Source organism: Monodelphis domestica, chromosome 1 (assembly GCF_027887165.1).
Source record: "Monodelphis domestica isolate mMonDom1 chromosome 1, mMonDom1.pri, whole genome shotgun sequence".
NCBI lineage: Eukaryota > Metazoa > Chordata > Mammalia > Didelphimorphia > Didelphidae > Monodelphis > Monodelphis domestica.
Window position 1 is genome coordinate 671,564,351 of NC_077227.1, and position 22,890 is coordinate 671,587,240.

General features: G+C 37.3%; 1 protein-coding gene across 2 annotated transcripts in view; it reads left to right on the forward strand.

Moving 5' to 3' along the window:
• Positions 1-417: 417 nt before the first annotated feature.
• SOS1 (SOS Ras/Rac guanine nucleotide exchange factor 1) overlaps positions 418-22,890 on the forward strand; it is a 162,486-nt gene continuing 140,013 nt past the window's right edge. For both annotated transcript variants that reach the window (XM_003339775.4, XM_056793255.1), the window contains exon 1: positions 418-1,150. In XM_003339775.4, coding sequence (XP_003339823.2) covers positions 1,064-1,150 — 87 coding nt within the window. In that variant the 5' untranslated portion in view covers positions 418-1,063. The remainder of the gene's footprint in view (positions 1,151-22,890) is intronic.

Consider the following 22,890-nt stretch of genomic DNA (forward strand, 5'->3'; position numbering starts at 1 on the left):
CACCTCTCTGAGCTGTAACTTTCTGCGCCTCACCTGCCACCCCGGGGCTTCAGAAACAAAAAGAATCTCAGATCTACGAAGGTGAAGCAGGTTCTTTCACCTGAACCCATTCCTCAGCCCTGGGAGTGCTTTTCCTTAACTGGGCCAGTGTCCCTCAGCGGCCCCTCCTTTTCGCCGCTTGCCTCCACCCCCCCCCCCCCCCGACTCCTTCCCCTCCTCTCCAGAGCCAAGATTGAACTCTAGAACTCAGCCAATCTCCCTACTCCTAGCTTGGCCCCACTTCTTCATCCCTCTCCGGGCCTTCGCGGTGGAAGGGAAAACCTGGAGCCGGAGGAGGTTGGGGGCGGGGGAAAAGGGGTGGCAGCCTCCCGGGCTAGAGGCGGAGAGCAGCCGTAGCGGCTGCTGAGCATGCTCAGAAGCGAGGCAGGTTCCACTCTCAAGTAGGAAGCAGAAGCTTTACACCGGCGGCGGCGGCGGCGGTGGCGGTAGCAGCGACGGCAGCAGCACCTTGGGACGGGCGGGTTACTGTAGAACTACAAGCTCGTGCTGTGGTCCCCTTTCTTCTTTTGTTCTGTACTCCACGTCTCTCGGTGGCCCTGCAGTCCGGGTATCCTGAGGGCAGCATTGCCGCCGTAGAGGAGGGAAGGGGCGCCAGAGACGAAGCTTCTCGCGCGCCACCCCCTCCCCCCTCCCCGGGGCACCGCTGCAGGGCCTGGCCGGGCCGGGAGGGCCAGGCCCCGGGCAGACGCTGAAGGGGACCCTGGAGGCGGTACCGCACCGAGGCAGGCCCCGCCGCGGCAGTGGCAGCGGGGGTAGGGGAGGGAACGCCGGCCCCGGCCCCCGCCCGGGGGAGGCGGTGCGGGATGCCGCCGCCGCCGCCTCCTCGTCCGGGCTCGGCTTGGTCCCTGGTCCTGTGTAAGTGGCCGCGCCGGGCCCCCTCTCGCCTTACTCTCTGCCGGGGCCGGGCGTGAGAGCACGGCCTCCTCTTCCCAGTCTTCGTCCTCCCCGCCCCCTGGCGCCCCGCTTGGCTGCCGCCGCCCCCCGGAGGAGCCCCCAGGGCACCATGCAGGCGCTGCAGCTGCAGTACGAGTTCTTCAGCGAGGAGAACGCGCCCAAGTGGAGGGGGCTGCTGGTGACGGCCCTGAAAAAGGTGAGCAGGGGGCCTGCGCCGGAGGAGGGCCGTGATGGGGGTCGGGCATTCTGGGGAGTCCTTTCCCGGGCTCTCTTGGCCGTGCTAGTGCGGACACTGACCCGCACTGTGACTGCGGGAGGACGTTTGTAGCAGCCATCCGCGGACTGCTTTTAGTGCTGTGTTTACCACCCCCACCCCCTCGTTTTTTTGTTGTTGGGTTGTTTTTTTTTTTTAATGTTTGGGTAGTTAGAAGAGTATCCAAAATGATCTGATGCTGGCTTTTCATGCTCTCGATCCGATTCAGTAGGCATTGTATAAAGCACTGAGGCAAAATGAAAGAGAGCCCTGTCCTCAAGCAACTTACATTCTCTTCTTTATGTATATAAAGGAGAATTACGGTCTGCTTTTTATCCTGAGTGCCTGGGCATCTAGGTGAGGACTCTCGAATACTTCCCGAATTTAATTTCGAGCTCCCTGAGAGAAGGGATTGTTTTTGCATCTCTTTGTATCTTCTGTGCCCCCCAGAGAGTGGCACAAAGTAGCAGTTTTAAGGTATGCTTGTTGATTTGACTTTTGACCGTCTTGTAATTATGTTGTTTGCCTACAATGAGCTACAGAAAGAGAGCCCTTCGGCTTGTTTTTAGTAACCGTTTGACTTCATCCAGAATTGCCCCCTCCTTCGTTTATTAAGATTATGTGAAAACTGTATTATTGGGTTTGTTAGTTATTGTTATTGGAAAGCTGACGTTCTTGATACCGGAATTTGGGTCTGAATTTTCAGCCTGTAGTATGTCTTTGTGACCTGTATATTCGAACTTTTAAAAAAGCAACACTACTGAGGAAATTAAGGCATCCGAAATTGGAATCTTCTAATAGATTCTGTTTGTGTAACTTGAAAAAAATTAATTCTTTTCTTCTAGTCATCATTTGTCATATTGCATTTAGAAGTTATTTTGTCTTTTACTGTCCTTTATGCCTTATGCCCTATTATTCAACATTGAAACTTAACAAAGTAACTGTTTAATGATTTGTTTGGCTTAAGATATATTTTGCTTTTTGTTACTCTAAAGAATTTAATTTAGAGAATAGTTTCTCTTTGTGTGCTATTAAATAACTGCTAATAAATTTGTATCCAACAGTATTTTCTTAGTATGTCTTGAAAGGTATAGAAAGGTTTTTTTACTCACTTGCTTTTTTTTTATAGTTTGTATCCAAAGTTTTCATTTTTTTACAATGTTATTAAATTCAATGAATAATTTTTTTCTAAAAGGGTCTAAATTTTAGAAACATATGGAAAATCCAATTACAGAAGCACCTTGATTATGTGGAAGTCAATTTCCTAGCAACTTAAGTATACAGAATCCAGGAAGTAAGCAATATTTTCTGAGCAGCCAAAAAGATCACAAAGTTGCTAAACTTTTTCAGTCAAGATAATGCATTAGATTCTCACTTAGTTCCCGATTAATTTTTATTTCATGCATAATTCTATATTTAAATATGGAAGTAACATGTCACTAAGGCATCCATGAAGCCACAAAGTTGATAGCTTCTTAGTAAGGAGAAAGGGAGAAAAACTTTATAGTTGATACTTTTTATAAAGTAAACAAAACTCAAGCTTAGCTGTCTGGAACCATTAGGAGCAAATAGCCTTACACACCTCAACAACCCTCAAGGGCATTACTGTATTACCACATCTACCCATCATTAAAGTAATGATGGTACTGAGTCACCAAGAAAAGGTTCAATTATGTTTAGTATCTTACCTTGGGGAGAATTGAGTGCATCCCCATGACTATAGTGCCAGAGCAGGTATAAGGGACCTCCTTTCCTAGCCTGTATTGATGCTTAAGGCCTTACTACCAAGTGGTTTATGGGAGTAGTCTCTTTAAGGTCCCCTTTAACTAAAAAGCATTCAAGCTCTCATTCCTCAATATGTTCAATTTAAGGAGACAAGTATGTTATAACTTTGAGAAAGATTTGGCCCTTAAATGGGGTAAGTTTTGTTTATCTTGGAAAATTAGCTTATATGGAACAGTTCATTTCCTGATATGAGGTAACTGAGGTGTTATTGTGTTATACTTGTATATGTGAGAACAGATCAGTAGGTCATAATTTGTGACCTATTGACTAGACAAAAATAAACATATTATCTTTTTTTAAAAACTATTACCTTCTGTTTTAGAATTAATACTGGATATTGATTCCAATGCAGAAGAGTAGTAAGGGCTAGGCAAAGAGGGTTAAGTGACTTGCCCAGGGTCACACAGCTAGGAAGTATTTGAGGCCATATTTGAACCTAGGACCTTCAGTCTCTAGACCTGACTCTCAATACACTAAGCTGCTACCCATCTGCCTCCCAAAATAAACTTATTATCTTGAAATTGATAGTATTTTAAGGGAGAATTTAGAGATGGTCATTTGAGTGTTGCTTTGGTCCTTTTTAATAACTATGATTCCTTGTTAATTTTTAAAATCTATCATCTAACACAAATCTTCAGTTTGTTAGGAAAAGGTCTACTTAACTATAAATTTTTAGAAACAAGTTTTTACCAATATCTTCTCTTTCTTTATAGTTATCCCAAGTATCTCTTTCTCCCACTCTCTGCTTCAGAAAGCCATCCCATATAACAAATGGTTTCTTTTAATGTAAAGATTAGCACAACTGATCAAAGTCCAAAAACATATACAATATATAATATCTGTGAAATTCCTATGATCCTGAAGGAGTGAGCTGGGAGTGTCCCCTCATATCTCTCTTTTTCCAGTCCTGTTTGATCTTTGATATTGTTATATTCACTTTTGATTTTTTGTTGTGCAGTTCTTCCATTTACATCATTATAGTTAACTCTATATATTGTTTTCTTGTCTGTGCTTACTTCTTTCTTCATTAATTTATATAGATCTTCCCATGTTTCTCAGTATTAATTACATATATCATTTCTTACAGCACAATAAAATTCCATTACATTCATTGACCACAATTTGTTAAGTCATTCCCCAATCACCTGGCATCTTTGTTACCAATTCTTTGCTATCATAAAAAGTGCTACTATAAATATTTTGGTGTACACGGGGGCTTTATTTTGCCCAGTAATAGAATCATTTTATTTACAAGACTTCAATCTGTTTACAATTCCACCAATGATGTTTTATTATTATATTTATTATCATCCCACAACCTCTTCAACATTGACTATTTCTGGGTTTCTTGAGTTTATTTTTAAAATATTTTTTTGCCAGTTTGCAAGGTGTGAGGTGAAGCCTCAGGGTTGTTTTGATTTCTCTCATTATTAGTGATTTGGAGAATTATTTCATGTAGTCATGAATATTTGGAAATTCTTATAAGAATTGTTTGTTCATATCCTTTGACTATCTATTGGGGAACTGTTATTAGTCTTATATATACTTATTTACATATCTTGGATACTAAATCTTAACAGATAAATTTGATTTAAAAAAAAATGCATTTCCCCATTCAACCACTTTCTTATCCTAAATGCATTAATTCTTCCTGTACAAAATCTTTTCAGTTTTATGCAATCAAATGTTATGTTTTGTCTTTTATAATTGCCACTGTCTCTTGTTACATTAAAAATACATCTCCTAAAAGCAATGCTTAGCTAACATTTACATATAGTGCCTACTACACATTTGGTGCTTTACAAATATCTCATTCAAACTTTACAATATCTCTGTAAGGTAGGCAAACAGGATTGAGTGACTTGCTCAAGGTTACACAACTGGTAAGTGTCTGAGGCTGGATTTGAACTCAGATCTTCCTGACTCCAGGCCTGGCACTCTGTCCACTGTGCCTCTTAGCCAAGATATAAGAAGTATATCATCTGTTTTTCTTCTAATTTTTTTTAAAGTATACTCTTTAATATTAAGGTCATATGTCCATTTAGAATATATTGTAAAGTACATATTTTTTCAATAAAGTAGTCAGCCGGCAAATAGAAACTAGTGTAATAATTAAAATTGGATTTTAAAAAGATAATAATGCTTAAAAAATAATTGTTGTGGTCACTGTTTATAAAAGCTAAAGTTAAACTATAAGTCAGTAAGTTGTTAGTAGCTTTATTTACAGCAAGGTAGAGATATTAAAGTGGGAAATATAGGAAGGAGGTAGAAAATGCCATCTAGCTAAAAATACCCTAAGGCCTAATACTAGAGCCTCAAATGTGAATCTCACTAGAATCCAAACTCAGAATCTGGAAGCCGGAAGCCATAGATGCTGAAAAACCACGGAGAACCTTCAAAGACCTCCAAGAATCCCACCAGAGCTCATGCTTCCTAGGCTAAAGGCCACCAAGAATAACCTCCAGAGCTCATGCTTCACCAAGAATGAAGAGCCAAAAATCCATCCAAGAATGAAGACAGCGAATCTCTCTTGGGTTCTGGCTTATATACGTTTTCTCCATCCAGTAGCTCTCCTCACATTTCAGGAATCAATCACAACCTTTCAATTTGTGGGTGAGGGGAAGGGGGAGCAGTGCTTGTGGCCTTCTAGGGTATGAACTTTATTCGTGAGTAACATACTAAGTTAAGTAGGGATACGTTAAGTTCTTGGTTAATTAACCTAAAATAGACAAAGGAAATAAAAATTCCCTTTCCACAATAGTCAATCTATTTTAAGGTGGTAGACAATATAGAGAAAAGCTTGGTTAGGGCTTTATAACAATAACATTCTGGAATTGATAATGCTTTTTAAAAAATCTTAAGTGTCATGACCATAAAGTGAAAGTGCTTTATTACACATTTAAAATTTTTTTTTGGTGCATTTAAAACTAATTGAAACTATTTTTCTGATATTATAGGTTAGTCATGCCATTTATTAAGTACTTACTATATGTGAGGCACTGTGCAAAGGATTGGAGATATAACGACAAGAAAACAGTCCCTCTTCTCAAGAAGTGTACTTTTTAACTGGAGAGACAACTTGTAAATAACTAGCTACACACAACCTATATACAATGTAGCTAAAAGCTAATTTGAGATAGGAAAGCACTAGCAGCTTGAGCAGAGCAGGAAAGGACTCCTGAAAGTGAGATTTGCTGAGTCTAGAAGGAAGCTAGGAAAACTAAGCAGTTGTGGCAAGGGAGTAGAGCATCCCTGGAATAGGGGTCAGGCAGTGCAAAGGTACAGGTGTTGCCATGGGTGAGGATAAGCAAGTAGACCAGTGAGATTGATTGGATCATAAGAGTTCATGGAGGAGAATATAGTGTAAGAAAACTGGAAAAGCAGGAAAGGTTGTAAGGAGTTTTAAATGCCAAACAGAAGAGCTGTGTTTGATCCTAGAGCTTCTGGAACTCATTGAGCAGGAGGGTGACATGGTTAGGCTTCTGCCTTGTAAAAATCACCTTGGCAACTGAGAGGAGGATGGATTGCCATCCTGGGTAACTGAGAAGATGGTTGGTCCATTTAGAATGAGCTTTTTTTTTTTTTTAATGAACTGATATTCTATATAGTGATTAAAATCTCAGCCAATGTTTGAGAAAGCATTTGAATTAAAGAGTTTTTGCATAGGTATTTAATATTTTGTACATTTTTACAGAAGTCATATCTGAATATATGTATGTCTGATAGCTAGATTGAGACTCGTGTCACATTGTGACACACCTCGTGGCATTAGTTTGCTGTAGTCACCAAATGTAATGTCTTAATTAGGGAGTAGGGTAATAAGTTTTACAATTATAACAGGGGAAGAAATCAGAAAACTGAAGGAAATGTCTTAAAGCATTTTTGTTATATTTGTGCTAGAGACAGCATGAATTTGTGTGTTCTATACCTTACTCTTCAATCCAGTGACACTAACCAAGATCCTAGGTGTTCTGTGAACAAGAAACTGTTTCTTGCCTTGATTTAAATTTTGTAATTCTATTAATTTTGAGACTTAGAATATGAATACTTTAAAGTTTTTAAAAGTAATGGGCACTTCCCAAGTTCCACTACTACATTTCTTCTAGAATCTTTACATTCTGTTTTCCTTGATCTCCCCAAGAACAAGGGCACTTTTAAAGAAAAATTTATTTACTTAATTAATTTAGAACAAGGACACTTTAAAAATGAGGATGTGACCTTTGGTACTGAGGGAGATTTAGTGATTTTAGGAGACAGAAGAAAGTTGTGAAAAATCCAGAGGTTTTGGTGGGGGTAGGTTTTAAAGCAGAGGAAGAGAAATTGTGACAAGGAAGAACAATTTAGAGAAGTTACATTTGTCTCTTTCCTTAGAGTCATTTGTGAATTTGGAAGCAGAGTTTGGTAAATTTGTAGGAAGGACTACTCTGAAAGTTAAGTGAGAGGTTGGAGGGTCTAAGTAAAGTGCTGTAATATAATAGGGAGCTTAAGATAGCATGAAAGACTTGAGAACCATTCAGTCAATAATAAACCTTTATTATTTGCCTACTATGTGCTAGACATGGTACCAAGCTCTGGGGATACAAAAAAAGACAAAAGATGGTCCATATCCTCAAGGAACAGTCTAGTGGGGGAAACAACATGTAAGCAACTATGTACAAACAAGCTATGTACAGGATAGATGGGAAATAATAAAAGAAGAAAGGCATTAGAATTCAGAGAATTTGAGAAAGGCTTCTTGAAGAAGATAGGATTTTAGACCTTAAAGGAATCCTTTGGAATACAATAGCCTAAGAAGAGAAGGGAGAGCATTCCAAATGTTGGGGTCAGCCAGAGAAAATGCCATTAAGTTAAAGAGACAATGTCTTGTTTGTGGGACAGCAAGGAGACCAGTGTCACTGTCGAAGAATAGATGAAGTAGTGAGATGGTGGAATATTATAGAAAGGGTGATACCCAGACTAGATTTAGTACATTCTATGAACATGAACAGGGTAGGAGGCTTTCATATTCCTCTTGACCATCATCTTTCTCTTAAAGCAAGGTAGACCGTTAGGACTGTAATTCAGAGTCATAGATTTAAAGCTAGAGGGGATCTTAGCCATATCATGCATTAAATAAACTTGTATTATGGACTAGCTTTGTAAAAAAAAAGATTCCTTTTGTAACACTTCTTTGGGGGGAAAGGGGGAATACATCCTGAATTCTAAACAACTGATTTCCTTGTTGGTAAACAGGAGTTATCTGTGGACTAAAATTTTTTGTTTGTTTGGGAAGGTATGATTAAAAATCTTTCCCACCTTAGAAATTAACTGTTAACTTTTTCACTTGTTAAATATAAAATATTCTTAAATCTCTTTGTTATATACCCGTGTGTATGAAAATGAAATATCACACCATTCATCTTCCAACTTAAATTAATGTCTTATTAAATATTTGTGGCAGCAAGTCTTTTAAGATAATTAGATTTCTAATATGTTTCTGTCCTATTTTGAAATGTTATATTTAGGTGATTTTTTTATTTAATCTAGTTAATTTTTTAATTTTATAAAGAGGAACAAATACTTTTAAATTTTACAAAACTAAAATGTTTAAATGAACCATCCAGAACAGAAATTGAAATTTAGTTTTTGACAAGCCCTTACTAGGTAATTCTGCTAAACTTGAAATTAAATTTTAAATACTATATTGAATGATCAACTACTATAATTAGCTCTTTTACAAACATAGTATAACTCCTTTGCTGACTTTTTAAAAGTAGACAAGTAATATGACTTAGGCAGCTTTGAAAGTTCTATTATTTGCTTGTAATTTTCTGTTAAAGTTTCTTTTGACTAAGATTTAATTCACTTGGTCTTGATCCAGAAGTAACTTTTAAAACTGTTTCTGAAGAATTGGTTGACAACGTAATCAACTTCATTTCTGTAACATCAATGTTACTTAGGTAAAGGAAGCCTTTAGTAGATTTTAGAGTAGAATAATTTTCTTTCTAACTACTACTAGATAATGATAATAACTAAATATATAGCTAAATATAAATATAGAAAAAAATAGCTAAAATGTAGTACTTGCTATGTGCCACACAATGTGCTAAACACATTATAATTATCTTATTTGATTGTCAAAACAAGCCTGGAAGGCAGGCACTATTATTATTTCTATTTTACAGATGAGAAAATCGAGGCAACAAAAGTTAAGGGACTTGTCTAGGGTCACATGGCTAATAAAGTATCTGAGGCTGGATTTGATCTTTGTCTTCCTGGCTATAGGCTTGACTTTCTATCTATTATGCTACCTAACTGCCCAGGTGTAATAAAATGGATAGGCCAGGGCATCTTATATATTAAAAAAAATTTTTTTTTTATGAGAAATATCAAGGCAAAAGTCATTCTTGAATGAATTAATAATAGGCCTTTGGAATCTGTGACTAAATGTCTTAATCTAGAACATATATATTGTAAAACCACAATTAAAAATATATTCAAACTCCATGGTTCTATATCTAGAACCCTGTGTTATCATCTGATACAATCCTAATACCTATACGATAGACTACTTGTTCCAGATTTTTTTTTTTAATTTTAGTTCATGTAATTTTGTGCTTTGGGAGCATCATCTGGCCAGAGATTATTTCCAAATTCCTGTAACAAAAAGTACATGATAATGGAGTTTCACATTTGTTTAAATCTCTTATTCAACTCTCTTGATTAAACAGCTTTAGAAATTATTTTAAAAGGTATTAGTTAATATTAGAAAGAAAACAAATTGTCCATTAGGCAGAGGGGTAAAGAATGAGATATTCATTTAAAGACATGCCAATGTATGAAGTTTGTTGTTTTTGAATTTTATCACAAGGGAGTGCTGGGCTTGGGGTGAGGGAATAAAGAAGAGAGAAAGTTACAGCTGTAATAGTAATACCAAAGGGAGCAATAAGAAGAGAAAGAAAAGTATCAATAAATTGTTTTAAAAATAAACAGAAGAGATCAGAAAGAATTTCAGAAGGACCATAACCCAGCAGAGCCGGATCGAAATTAAGTTAAATTTAATATCTTCTTTAAAAAAAACACCATGATTTCATATACAATCATTTTGTTCTGTTCTTGTATATGGAAATGTTCATGTTAAAAAAAGGAGTTTGAAAAATTGTTTCATCAAATGTAAATTAATAATATTTAAAAGGAAAACATTTTAATATTCAAATCTTGATATTTCAGCTTTTTTTCACCCCACAATATATATTCTTGGTTGTATAAGCACCATTTTACACAAAAAGCCTATCAATTGATCCCAAAATTCCCATTTATGACTTCTTAGAATTTCAATGTATAATACTTTTTAGCAAATAACCAGGCTTATTTTTAATGCTTCTATTATGGTAACCCTAGTTTATTATTAATTTTTTTTTTGGTCATGCATGTAATGGTTCTATATTTTTAAAAGGAATTCAAAGTTAATAGACTCCTTTGTAATAATCTTTGCCATAACTGAAAAGTGAGAATGAAAATATGTTTATATTGTCAACAAAGCGCTGACTCAATAGCAAGAGATGGGTAAAAGGAACATATTGAAAAATCCATTTTGAGCTTTTTGGTAAATGGGATATACTGCTTAGTCATTTTTTAAAACCTGCAAAGCATTTTGAAATGCTCAAGATATTAAATGTAATTAGGGTTAAATTTGAAATGTCATTGCTCTTAGAATTAAAATATATTTTTGCCTGGATTTCCAATGACATTTTGAAATATTATTAGAAGTTAATTCCTAAATTAGTTTGGTATAAATTTAAACTGATCTCTGTTAGGGCAGGTAGATAGCTTTAATACCAGTAGCCATGTTATGTACAATACATAAGCCAGACTATACTTTGATATATAATTAGGCCTACTCAGCCAGTAAGTATTAAGTACCTATTATGCTAGGTATTATACTAGGCACTGGGGATAGAAAGGAACTCACAATCTAATAGGAGAAACAATGTGAAAATAATCATATGAAAAGCATTATAGGATAAGTTGGAGATAATAGAAGAGAGATGCAAGTATTAAGGGGGAGTAGGAAAGGCTTTTCATTGAAGACAGAATTTTAATTAGGCCTTAAAGGAAGCTAGAGAGGACTAGAGGAAGAATATTCTAGGAATGGGGGGACAGTCAGTGAAAATGTCTAGAGACTGGAGATCATGCTTGTTTCCTCCAGTCTCAGAAAAACTATTTTTCCATGTAACAGTTTTAGCTCTTTACACTTGGACCATATTTTATTTAAGTTTGAATCCTAGATCATTTTATGTTATTAGAACCAGTACATTGGAAATCTTTCAAAAATTAATTTGGTAATTAAGGCACTAATTTTCTTTTGAAACTTTGTTCACTTATGATCTTGGGTCTTTAGTGCAAGAGTTAACTACAAATCCATATCATTAAATATACTTAGCATTTGTCATGATTCAGCATACTTAAATTAAAACTAAGCCTAAAGATATGAGTATTGTAAGATTGGACTGCCAGTGAAAAAAATAGGTGGTCCAATTATACCCCAGTGTATGCAATCAATTTTACTGCCCTCAGTTTCACTTTCTTTATTACTTATGTCTGGCATAAGGAATGCATAAAAATATCTACTAAGGGATTTTTGCATTGTGAACAACTTGAACTTTATAGAATTTTAACAGTTTCATTTTTTTAAAATGGAGTGTTGAGCAGCTAGATGGCTCTGTGGATTGAGAGCCATGTCTAGAGACAGGAGGTCCTGGCTTTAAATATAAGCATCAGACACTTTCTAGCTATTTGATCCTGTGCAAATCACTTAGTCCCAATTGCCAAATCCTTACCACTCTTCTGCCTCAGAACCAATACACAGTATAAAATGGAGGGTAAGGGTTAAAAAAAAAAATTGGCTAAGACAAATACCAGTGTTAGATAAGTTATACACCTAGTCCTTGATTGTTCAGTTTCTTTATGCTATTCACCTATATAAATAGGACTTTCAAGCAATCAGCCAGCTTTTAGCAAATTATTTATTGGAGCTCCACACTTTATTACCTCGGGATACAAAAATAGATAGTTAAATTTAACATTTTTATTAAATACTCATTGTATATAAGGCACTTTGTAGGTGCCAGGGATATAAAAACAAAACCAAAAATAATCCCTGGCCTCAACAAACTTGAATTTTACTAGAAATAAGGAGCTATAGCAACATACATGTATAGTACAAGTAGTTTTAGGGAGAAAGCACCAATAATAGATCAAGGAAGGGCTTCATGAGGGAAATGACGCTTTAACTTTTTACTTGTAGGAAAAAAAGGATTCCAAAAGGCAAAAATGAGTGGGGAATACATTTTATTTTTTTATTTTTTTCAAACCCTTACTTTCCATCTTAGAATCAGTACTATGTATTTGTTCTAAGACAGAAGAGCAGTAAAAGGGCAATGGGGGTTAAGTGACTTGCAAGCCAGAGTCACACAGCTAGGAAGTCTCTGAGGTCACATTTGAACCCAGGACCTTTCATCTTTAGGCCTGGCTCTCAATCCACTGAGTCACCTGGTTGCCCCCAGGAAACACATTTTAAATGTGGAGAATGACCTGATTAAATGCAAGAGAGGGAAAATAAGTGTCAGGTTTTACAAGTAGCTTGTGGTCCAGTTTGCCTGGAAACAAGTTCATGATGGGGTATATCAGGAAATAATTCTAGAAAGTGATTACATTGTAATTGTTAAGGGCCCTAAAATGTCAGATTGAGAAGTAGTGAGGAGTTAGTGAAGGTTTTTGAGCAGCAATATGGCCATATATGTGCTTATGTGGCAACTTTAGGGGATGGGTTGGAGAAGAGAGTCTGGTGGATAGCCAGCTATCTAGCACTAAAGCTGAGAAAACCTGGATTCAGATTCCACCTCTGATATATTGGCTATGTTATCCCAGCTATATTATTTAATTTCTTATTGCTCTAGATTTCTCTAATCAGCATGGCTGAGGAAGTTTCCTTATCTGAGAGTTCTATGATTTTATGAAGCAGCTAAGGAATGGAGACTCCAGCTGCTATCTCCTGATGCAAATTGGCACCTTCTCCACAATTTAAGAGTCTTATATCAGTGATGTCAAGCTCCAATAGAAATGAGGGCACTAAACTGTATTTATGGATCCCTGTAGATTTCATAATGATTCAAAACCACATATTGATAGATCCATAGTCAATTCCATTTGTATTTATTTTGTTCATATTTCTCAATTTCATTTTAATCCGGTTCAGGGTTCTCAGGGTGTTGCCTGTCTGACACCTCTGGCCTAGAGTACAATGATTAAGTGATTTGCCCAGTCATACAAGAATTTGTCATCCATGGGGCTTGAACCTGCTTGACTTTGAGGTAGCTCTATCCAATCTACCTCAATGACATTCACTATGAAGATGACCAATGTCATTTGTCCTCTCATGTTTTATAATTAAAAATACCATGAGGGAAGGGAAAATCTTCAAACAACTTTAAAATTAGTCTTGTTTTTATATGATATTTTTATATTGTCTCCCCCATTAGACCATAAGCTTCTTGAGAGACTTTCTTTATATTCTCAGTGCTTAGCACAGTGATAAGCTGGCATTGATATAGCAATAGTTTACATGAGTATGTGCTGTTGGGCACATTTTTTTTAATAATTTGATTTTGAGTTCTAATTAATAATTTGTGTCTTTAATGTGGACACATGCTAATTAAAAATTTGGAAGCCAAATCAGTAATCATTAAGTGCTGAAGCAACTAGGGAAAGAAGGCAATTTTATAACTATACATTCAAATTTGATATTTGCTGGAAAAACTCTTAGAAGAAAATGTTTTCCACTTATAATTTCTGGCATTCATATAGCACTTTATAAATATTTAACTTTAATCTATTATTCCCATAGATTTTTACTAAGTTGGAAAGCTTTGAGAATAAAATCAGGAGTGACAGACAACTAGCTGTGTGAACTTGGATAAGACACTTAATTTCTGTTAAATATCCTCAACTATAACAGGATTATAATAGCACTACCTCCCAGAATTATTTGAGGATCAAATGAAATAATGTTTTTAAAGTACTTAGTTGCTATAAAACCCTAGCTGTCATCATTTTATCCATTTTGTCTCATATCCAGTTTCCAGCCAAACTGTACCACAATACTAATTTTGATATGGGTACTATTATTTCTATTTTACAGATGAGGAAACCGAAGCAGAAAGGTTAAATGATTTGCCCAGAGTCTCAGTACTGTGTAGTTTGAGTTATATTTAAACTTAAACCCTCTTGATATCAAGTTCAGCTCTCTATCTATACTTTGTCACCCAGCTACCTCTAATGTTTACAAGAGAAATTTCTAAAAATTAGGTCCTATAACAGATCTACTCTGTGTGCAAATAAATCATCAGTTCACATTTTTGTAATGGAAATAAAAGTACCTTTTCAAGCTTGTTATGTGAGAGTCATGTATGTGCATGTGTGTGTAAGTTTATAAACCTTAAGCTATATAAATATTAGCTTATGGATATTATTACTACCATCCTTTGGTTGCCTAGGTTGTACTTGTTTCATGTAAAAGTATTAGTATTTAAGATCTTTTTTTTTTTTTTAGTTCAGAAAAGTACATTAAAAAGACATGGATAGCTAGTGCAAACAACATCATTGAAATAGATTCTGATCAAGGACACAAGTAATACCCAATGAAATTACATGACGGCTGTGGGAAAGGGTGGACACACTCTCCAGAGGAAAAAGGTGGCCAATGGTAAAGAACTAGGAGGGACTTTAGAAATCTAATCTAACTTTCTTATTTTACAGATGAGGAATTTGAGACTATGAGGGCTTTCAGCTGATTAGTCTTATTAGTGTGGTTACTTTACTCCAGGTATGTGCTCTTGTCCTTACCTAGGCAAGGCTACTATTCTCTACTGACCACAGCTCTTCTTCCTGGAATTGCATTCCCTAACCAGGTAGGGCCCCTGCTACCTTTTGACTGCAAGTACTTCTCTGTGCCCTAGAACTATGGCCCCTGCTTCTCTGAGACCATCAGCACTCCTCTCTGCCCTGGAACTGGGTAATAGGTAATGGAGTTATCAAATAATGTCTGGTTCTGTGCCTAGTGCTAGCATAGCACTTTCTAGATATTTAATCCCTTTATCCTCCAGATGGCTGCTGCTACCACCCACTGATATTGCTGCCACCTCAAGAGCCTATAGGCAATGTCACCATTGCATTGAACTCCTGGTTCAGCCCTTACCCAGGTGCCATAGACCTCTCCTTCTGTCTTATTAAGTTGTTCTGGATTGGAAAAATGTCTCACTCCAACCTTTTTCTGGTTATACCACTTTAGAATTTGATTTGATCCATTATTTTAAAAGTTGTTTAAAGGAGAATATTGTGAGAGCTGGGCTAGATTGCTTCCTTTACTCCACTATCTTAGCTCTGCCCTCAGAATTCATTATCTTTCAAAATTGTTTTTACAGTATTGTTGGCATAGTTTAAATTATACTCCTATTTCTGCTCATTTCACATTGTATTAGTGCATGAATATCTCCTGAGTTTTCTGTGAAACTCATCATTTTTTATGGCAAAATAGTATCCCATTCATTTCATGTATCATAATTTGTTTAGCCATTCTCCAGTTGATGAGCACCCTGTTAGTTTCCATTTCCTTGAAAAACGCTGTTGTAAATAGTTTTATCCATATAGGACCTTTTATTTTTATTTCCATGGGTAATAAGTCTATTAGTGGTATTGATGGATCAAAGGATATGCACAATTTGGAACAGTGTACTTATTTTCTTGCAATTCCTTCACCAACAGTCTTTTTTGGAGGTCATCTTTGCCAATTTGATGAGTGTAAGGGTTATTGCTGCTCTTCCTTAGAAATCTCTTGTATCTCTTGTTCTCTTTACCATACATCTACCTATTTAATTAAAGCTAAAGTTATCTTGTACCACTTTTAACTGGTCTTTGTACTCCCATCCTCTGTTCCTCATTTATTCTGTACTTTACCATCGTATAAACCTTCTTTAAAAAAACCACTTTAATCATGTCCTTTCTGAACCTATGGCATGTATGCCAAAGACGGCATGCAGAGACCTCTCTGTGGGCACATGGGGCTGTTCCCTGCAGAGTTGCTCCCTTTCCCCTCTCCACATCACTACCCTCTTGCTTACTCCCTTTCCTGATCAGAGGATCCAAGCCACGCCCTTTCCTTTCTCCCACCCCTGTCTGAGACTAGGGACTACAGTGGAGAAGGAGGGGGGCATCTCTTCTCCCAACACTGGGGTGACCCTGTCCTCAAAAAGATCTCCACTGCCTTCCTTCCCTGTCAGCCACCAAGTCTGGGGGGGTGACCCTGCCTCCTAAAGACCAACTGCGCTCCTTCTGCTCCCTGCTCCTACCCCCATATGGGTTTCAGCCCAATAGGTAGGTAGAACTGGTTGTAGGGGCAGGTCCCAAGGTGCAGGAGGCAGCTAACCTGGGTACAAACCTGCTGAGAGCTGATCCTGCCCCCAAACACAGAGTGGGGGGCACTGGGTCTTTGAGCCCCTTACTCCCTAGCCTTGCCCCTCCTTATGGGCCCATAAAATCCCATCAGCAGCCCCCTTACTTGACCAGCCCCCATGGCAGCTGGATATAGGGGCAGGTCCCCATTGCTGCAGGAAGTGGCTTCCACAGGCTCTAGCTGGCTGGAAGCCTGACCCTCGCCCCCTCTAGTGTAGGGGGGTGGGTCCATACAGGGGGATGGGACACAGACACATAGTCTAGGGTGGGGTGGAACATGGCACAGTCCCTAAGACGTTTGCCAGCACTGGTCTAGGTCCATATCTAATTTCTTCTGTGAAACATTTTTTAAAACCTCACCTAAAAGTATTTGCTCCTTCCTCTGAAGTCCTTCAGTACCTATTGCCTTTCTCTAATTTGGAACTTAGTTAATGCCTCATGACATAGAGCAAATATGTTATCTCCCCCGCTTGTGGTAAACTCCATGAGGTTAGTGGCTGAGTATTATATTTATCACATATTAGATGGCCAATAAATATTTGCTAAAATAATGACTGGGCTTTTGGGGGGCAGGAGTTTTTTTTTTTTCTCCAAGAATATTATTTCTTCATTTCCTTAAAGGGCTCAATTGTTGCTTTGAAAACTTACAACTACTATCTTTAACGTGGAATTTATATATCCTTGTAGATATACATGTTAATTTGTTTCATCTTTGCATTAGATAATGCTGTAGGTAAAATTTAGTATTAAGATTCTCATGACATGGGAAATGACCGCTAAACTAGTTATTTGTTTATCTCTGGCATCAGTCATAGTGTTAGCACATAGTAAGCACTTGACAAATGCTTTGCTGTTTAATATTGATATAACTATTTTGATGCTTATTTAACTATTGGGGATAATTGTAGGTTCGGGGGATGGTATTTTTGGGCCAGTAATCTGGTTTGGGAAGGGTAGACCAGCTCAGGGCAGACAGAGACAGACCCTGAGCTAATGAACATAGACAATATGTTATCACAGGACAGCTTGGGTTTAATAAATAAGGGAAAGGTGAAAAGGAGTTTGGGATAGCTAAACTAAAAAATATAAAGAAACCTCCCACCAAATCAAGCTGATAGCTTTAGAAAGATGGTATCTGCACTATCAGTTACCTCTATCTAAAAGTCCCAGCTCCTATAATAAAATACACTTCACTAACCCAAATTCCCCCTTAGATGGTGATAGAGGTAGTAAGGTTGGAAGGTAAGCAGGAACAGGGCTCAAAGGAAAGGTCTCACTGACAGAAGGCTTTAGATGTCTCCAGCAACTGTAGGAATATCATAAATAGGTACTGGTAGTTGGTAAGATGGATCACAAGGAAAGCCAAAGGAGAGAGAATAGCTAGTTCAGCAGGTCCACCCTAGGAGACTAGACAAAACTCAACCTCCTGCTTCACTGTCTGTTGGAAGAAGACAGTTCTCTCACTTCTTCAGAATTCCAGAACCTTCCTGCTTCTGCTCATTTCCTTATAACAATATGTTTCACTGATTAGCATTAAAAATTTGACATTATCCACAATTCCAGGGCAGTAGACATGGACATAAATAAGTCTTATTCTTCTGCTTTATTATTCTGGTATACATTAAGAAATTGAAAGGCTTCGTTTAATGTTACTCCATTTTCCTGAATGTAAAGTGTGTGTAATTCCTAAAGTACCTCATACTAGGTGAGTTTTTTTTTTTTCGCCCATAGGATGTAACCCACTTTTACTGTTATTGGACTAAATTACCTGACAATTCACATGTCTAGAAGGAAGGCCAATCTAATAATTTTTAAAATAATTTTAAAATGTCCCCATTTTAAAAGAATTGAGTCACTTCATGTTGACATATTTCTGAATATAGAAAATTTACAATCTACTTAATTTTGTTAAAAGTTTGTAAGTTCATTGTTTTTATGGAAAAAATAACTGAAGTACTGTACATGTGCAGTGAAACATATTGGAAAAACACTGTTAATATTTCACCAATTTGATTTATATTTATTTAAGCCATAAAAACACTTCAGTCAGTCAACTAGCATTGGAACATGGGTTGCAAACTTTCCTTACCATAGTGTCTGATATTCTTTAGATATTGTGCTAAAGTATATCTGTCTTCTTCAGCCTTTAATCTTCAGGTTATAATTCTCCCTGAATTTAGCTAATTGATTATCTGATTATAGATCCAACTCATTGTGTTGATATTTTCAGCTTCACGTAGTATGAATCTTAAAACTTCTCAGACTCTACTTCAGAAGATTTTATTAATCTATTCTCCATTCTCTACAATGGAGGTACTTGGTCAGGAATGTATTGAGAACTTTAAAATTATTCCACCCCCTCAGACAGTGCCTTAGGGGAAGATAAAGTTGCAAATTCCTGATTGAACAATGAAAAGTCCCTAACTCATACTTATAGTGAAGCAAAAACCCTAAGCTAGGTGGTCTATTTTTAGATCTAATACAAAAAGGGTGCTAAGTACCTATGAAGGTTAAATTAATCACTAAAAGGTCAAGCACCTTACAAAAGGCAAGCTTAACAAAAGGGGTGTGAAGTTTTAGTCTACTCAGAGAAGGTGAGAACTAAAGAGTGGTGAGCATTAAGAATGGGCAGTCCTGGGAAAAAACTTCTACTGTTATTGGTAGATGTGAAAATTTAGGGGAGGTGACACAAGAGAAATTTCTTTAAAAGGAAGGGGAGTTCGAAATTGAGGGTAGTTCAGTTTGGAAGCTGAATTGGAGGGTCTCTCTGAACACTAGAGCTTGCTTGGAACAATCTTGTGGTGAGTGATAAAAGACTGACTAGTCTCCTTTAAGGCTCAGGCCTAGGCCATTTAGCATAGGCCCTTCCTACTATTTTCTCTTTCTCTCTCTCTCTCCCTTCCTTCCTTAAATTCCTTCATTTGTATTAATTAAAATCTCCATAAAACCCAGCTGACTTGGGTATTTTCATATTTGGGAATTTTTCCCATGGCGACCACTTATTTTTGATTTAAATCAAGACACTAAAAATTATCTTTACAGTTTTGGCAATTCACAGTCATGAAACCCATATTTTCGTGATTACAGTAGGAAGTAGTAGAACCTGTGCCTTGAAGAATCCAGGATTCCTAAAATGCCACGTTGAGGCATCAGGATAGGACTTTATTGGGAAATTAGTCACAACTGCTGATAAACAAAGAAATAGATTTTTAGAAAATGTTTATGTTTGGTGTTAGTACTAAAAGAAAATCAAGTTTAGAGGAGAATTAGGCAGCTTGGGATAGTGCAGAAGAGTTTTAAGTTTGGACCTGTGTGACCTTAGGGAATGTTACTTAACTTCTGGCATTATGTGTAAAGTTAGGAGATTAGACAAAATAACCTCAGATCTCTTCCAGCTCAAAAAAAAATCTATGAATCTAAAAAATAATATGTACTTTAAAGGCATACTGAATATTGTGACAAGGAAATCACTTTAAAAGACTGATATATATTAATTTAAGGTCGCCAAGGAATTCAGCTATGTAATTCCTTAATGAAAACTCAAGTCAGCAGTCAACCTTTTATGGAGTCTAATTACAAACAGGAGGAAGAAAGGTATTAGAGAGAGAGAGAGGGAGAGGGAGAGGGAGAGAGGGAGAGAGGGAGAGAGGAAGGGGAGAGAAAGGAATAGGACTTAAATACCCCCTCTCCTTAGGCTGGGCCAAAGGCCCAAGCCCTTAGATAGCTGAGGCAAAGAAACGAGATCAGTCCCTATCACTCACGTGACCAAAATGGAGAAACAGTCTCAGGGGCCTCCACCTCCAGCTTCCTTCAGAGCAAGCTTCTCAGAGTACAACCTCTCAGAGCAAAACTCTCCCACCACCTCAGTCCTCAGACCCCGCTATCTTTAAGGAAACCATCCAAGTTCTCTCCCCTCAGTTCTCACATCTACCAATCACTGTCCATGTCTTCCCTGTGCCAATGGTGGCTCTAGCTTAACCCAGGACCGCCCAGAGGTCTGTGGCTTTGCACATGTCTGTTGAAGGTCATATTCTCAAATAATTAAATCTTGATCTTTTGCTACAGCCCTTCCTAAATCCTGTTACCCTGAGTAGGGTGGAGATTGGAAGTTCCAAGACCTGGTTTTGTCATTCCAAGTATCTCTATTGTATCAATTCTAAAATCAATCATGACTCAAAGAACTTCCTGTTCTATGCTTAAGCATAGGTCAAAGCCCTTTCCATTGTTCAGCAAAAGGTTTCTGACCTAAAGTAATCTTAAGAAGGGAGGAGGAGGACCCTCCCATGCCAAGGGGGTTCACATTCCAATAGACTATCAGGAAATTTTTCAAGTATGAAATTTCCCAATGGTGAAATTTCCAACATTTATAAGTCTTAAGAAATTTTAAGGTTTACAATATGGTGAGATTATTGAATGACAAAAAAAACATTTGATTACATAAAAGGAAAATATTGCTTTAAATGCATTTTTTCATATAAAATTTATACATGATTCCTTTAAAAATGTCATAACAGAAATAGCCTTGTTTATTAATAGCTCTCTGATCATTAATATCAACTGAAGTTTGCCAAAAGTTAGAATCATTTCAAGAGCAATCAAGAGCTTGATAATAACATGTTCCCAACAAAGAGTTAGAAAGAAGCAGTGTAAAGGATCTAAGAATTGTAGCATTGAAAAGACTAATGGCCTAGTCACATAGTGAGACCAGGAGTGATATATGGACAGCCCTTGTGTTCTTTTTGTTTCCTTGTAATTTTAAAAGAACTGAAAGAAGGTCCCCTTGGACCAGCAGGTTTCTAAATTCATCAGTGATAAGCTTGTGGGAAGACATCAGTAAGAGTTGCATAGGTTAAACAGGCCTGGATAGGTTGCATTCTTTATCATTAGAGAGAATATTGTTATCATTACAAATCCCTTCAAATATAGTTAGGTGCATTAGAAAATTGCAAAGTAAACTCTAGGGTTTGGGTTTTTTTTGTTTTTTTTTTTTTTAGATTTGAGGGGGAAATTTTTGCCAACCAGGACAATCAAGGAATGAGCTGTCAAGGATAGAGAAGGAAGAGGAGGTAAGATATTCCAAGTATAGTGAACATTATGGGCAAAGGCATAGAAGTGAGACAACACAGACCATTTTGAGGGCTTCCATTTGAACTGGAACATGAGTTAGACATGAGTAGTAAGAAATAAGTCTGAAAACAATAGGGTGATAACAGACTGTAGAAGACTGATCAGGCAGAGCTAATGCCTTTCTTTTGCTTTCATAGGGACATATCATGAGACTTGATTATAAAGTTGTTTGGGAGTAGGATGTGGTATATTAAGGGAAGATTTGCTCCCACAAATAAAAGAGGGAGAAGTTTTCCTTGCGTAACTGGAGAAGACTTGGAAGAAAAGAAGGGAAGGAGAAAGATGGTTTAAAAGGATGTGTGTACAAATAACCTGAGGAAGGAATTACCTGAGTTGCAAAAAACAGGGGAAGACACTGGAAAAGGTAAAAGGTATAGGGAAGGAATGGAAGAGATGCTTGGGCATGTGTATCATTTCCTTGAAAAGGCAAGAAATTTGGTAGATACTTGCAAGACTTTAGGTAAGACAGTTTTCAGTTATAATTACCAGTTAGTGTTGTATGCCCAGAATAGCTTTACTATTAACAGCAGGGATTGGGGAGTTCAAGGGCCTCAGGACTGCCAAATAGTGGAGGAAGGCAGTGTGCTATTAGCCCTTCATGTATACAGGAGAATTATAAGATGTGCCTATGCCTTAATTGTTTAAAATGGCTTATCTAATTAAATAAACACTTATTAGCCACTTACTAGGTGCAAGACACTGTGCTGGGTCCTGGGGATGAGGTGGTGGAAATCAATTCCTAACTTCAGAAAACTTATATCCTCCTGGAATTGGTTTGTTGCAAACATGTAGTATATCCAAACTAACTTTACAATGATTTAATGTTGAAAATTCTGTTGGCTGCTTACCAAATCTACTGTGGGTTCTTCCAGTAACTAGGTATGTAACTTGTAGAAGTCATTAAATCCTCAGCTCAGCACTTGGTTTCCTCAGTTATAAAAATACATAGGTTGGTTTGTTATCAGGGCTATTTATGGCCCTAAAATTCTCTATATTGTGCTTGTATTTTATTCTTTTTTAGTTCCATTAGCCTAACCATGTCTTTAGCTTAACTATACTTAAAAGGTAGAGTACATTAGATAGGTCAGGGCCTCAATTGTCAACTATCTTAAAATCTATATTAGACTGTCAGAGAAGGATGAACTATCCTTCTTAGGGATTTAATTTTTTTGTCTTCATTTTCAGTGTGTAAGCCTAGGGTAGAATTGGGAGTTTTTAAGGCTTGAGAGAAGTGATCTGCTTTTTGTTAATAATGCAACTCTAAATAATATTATATTTAATTT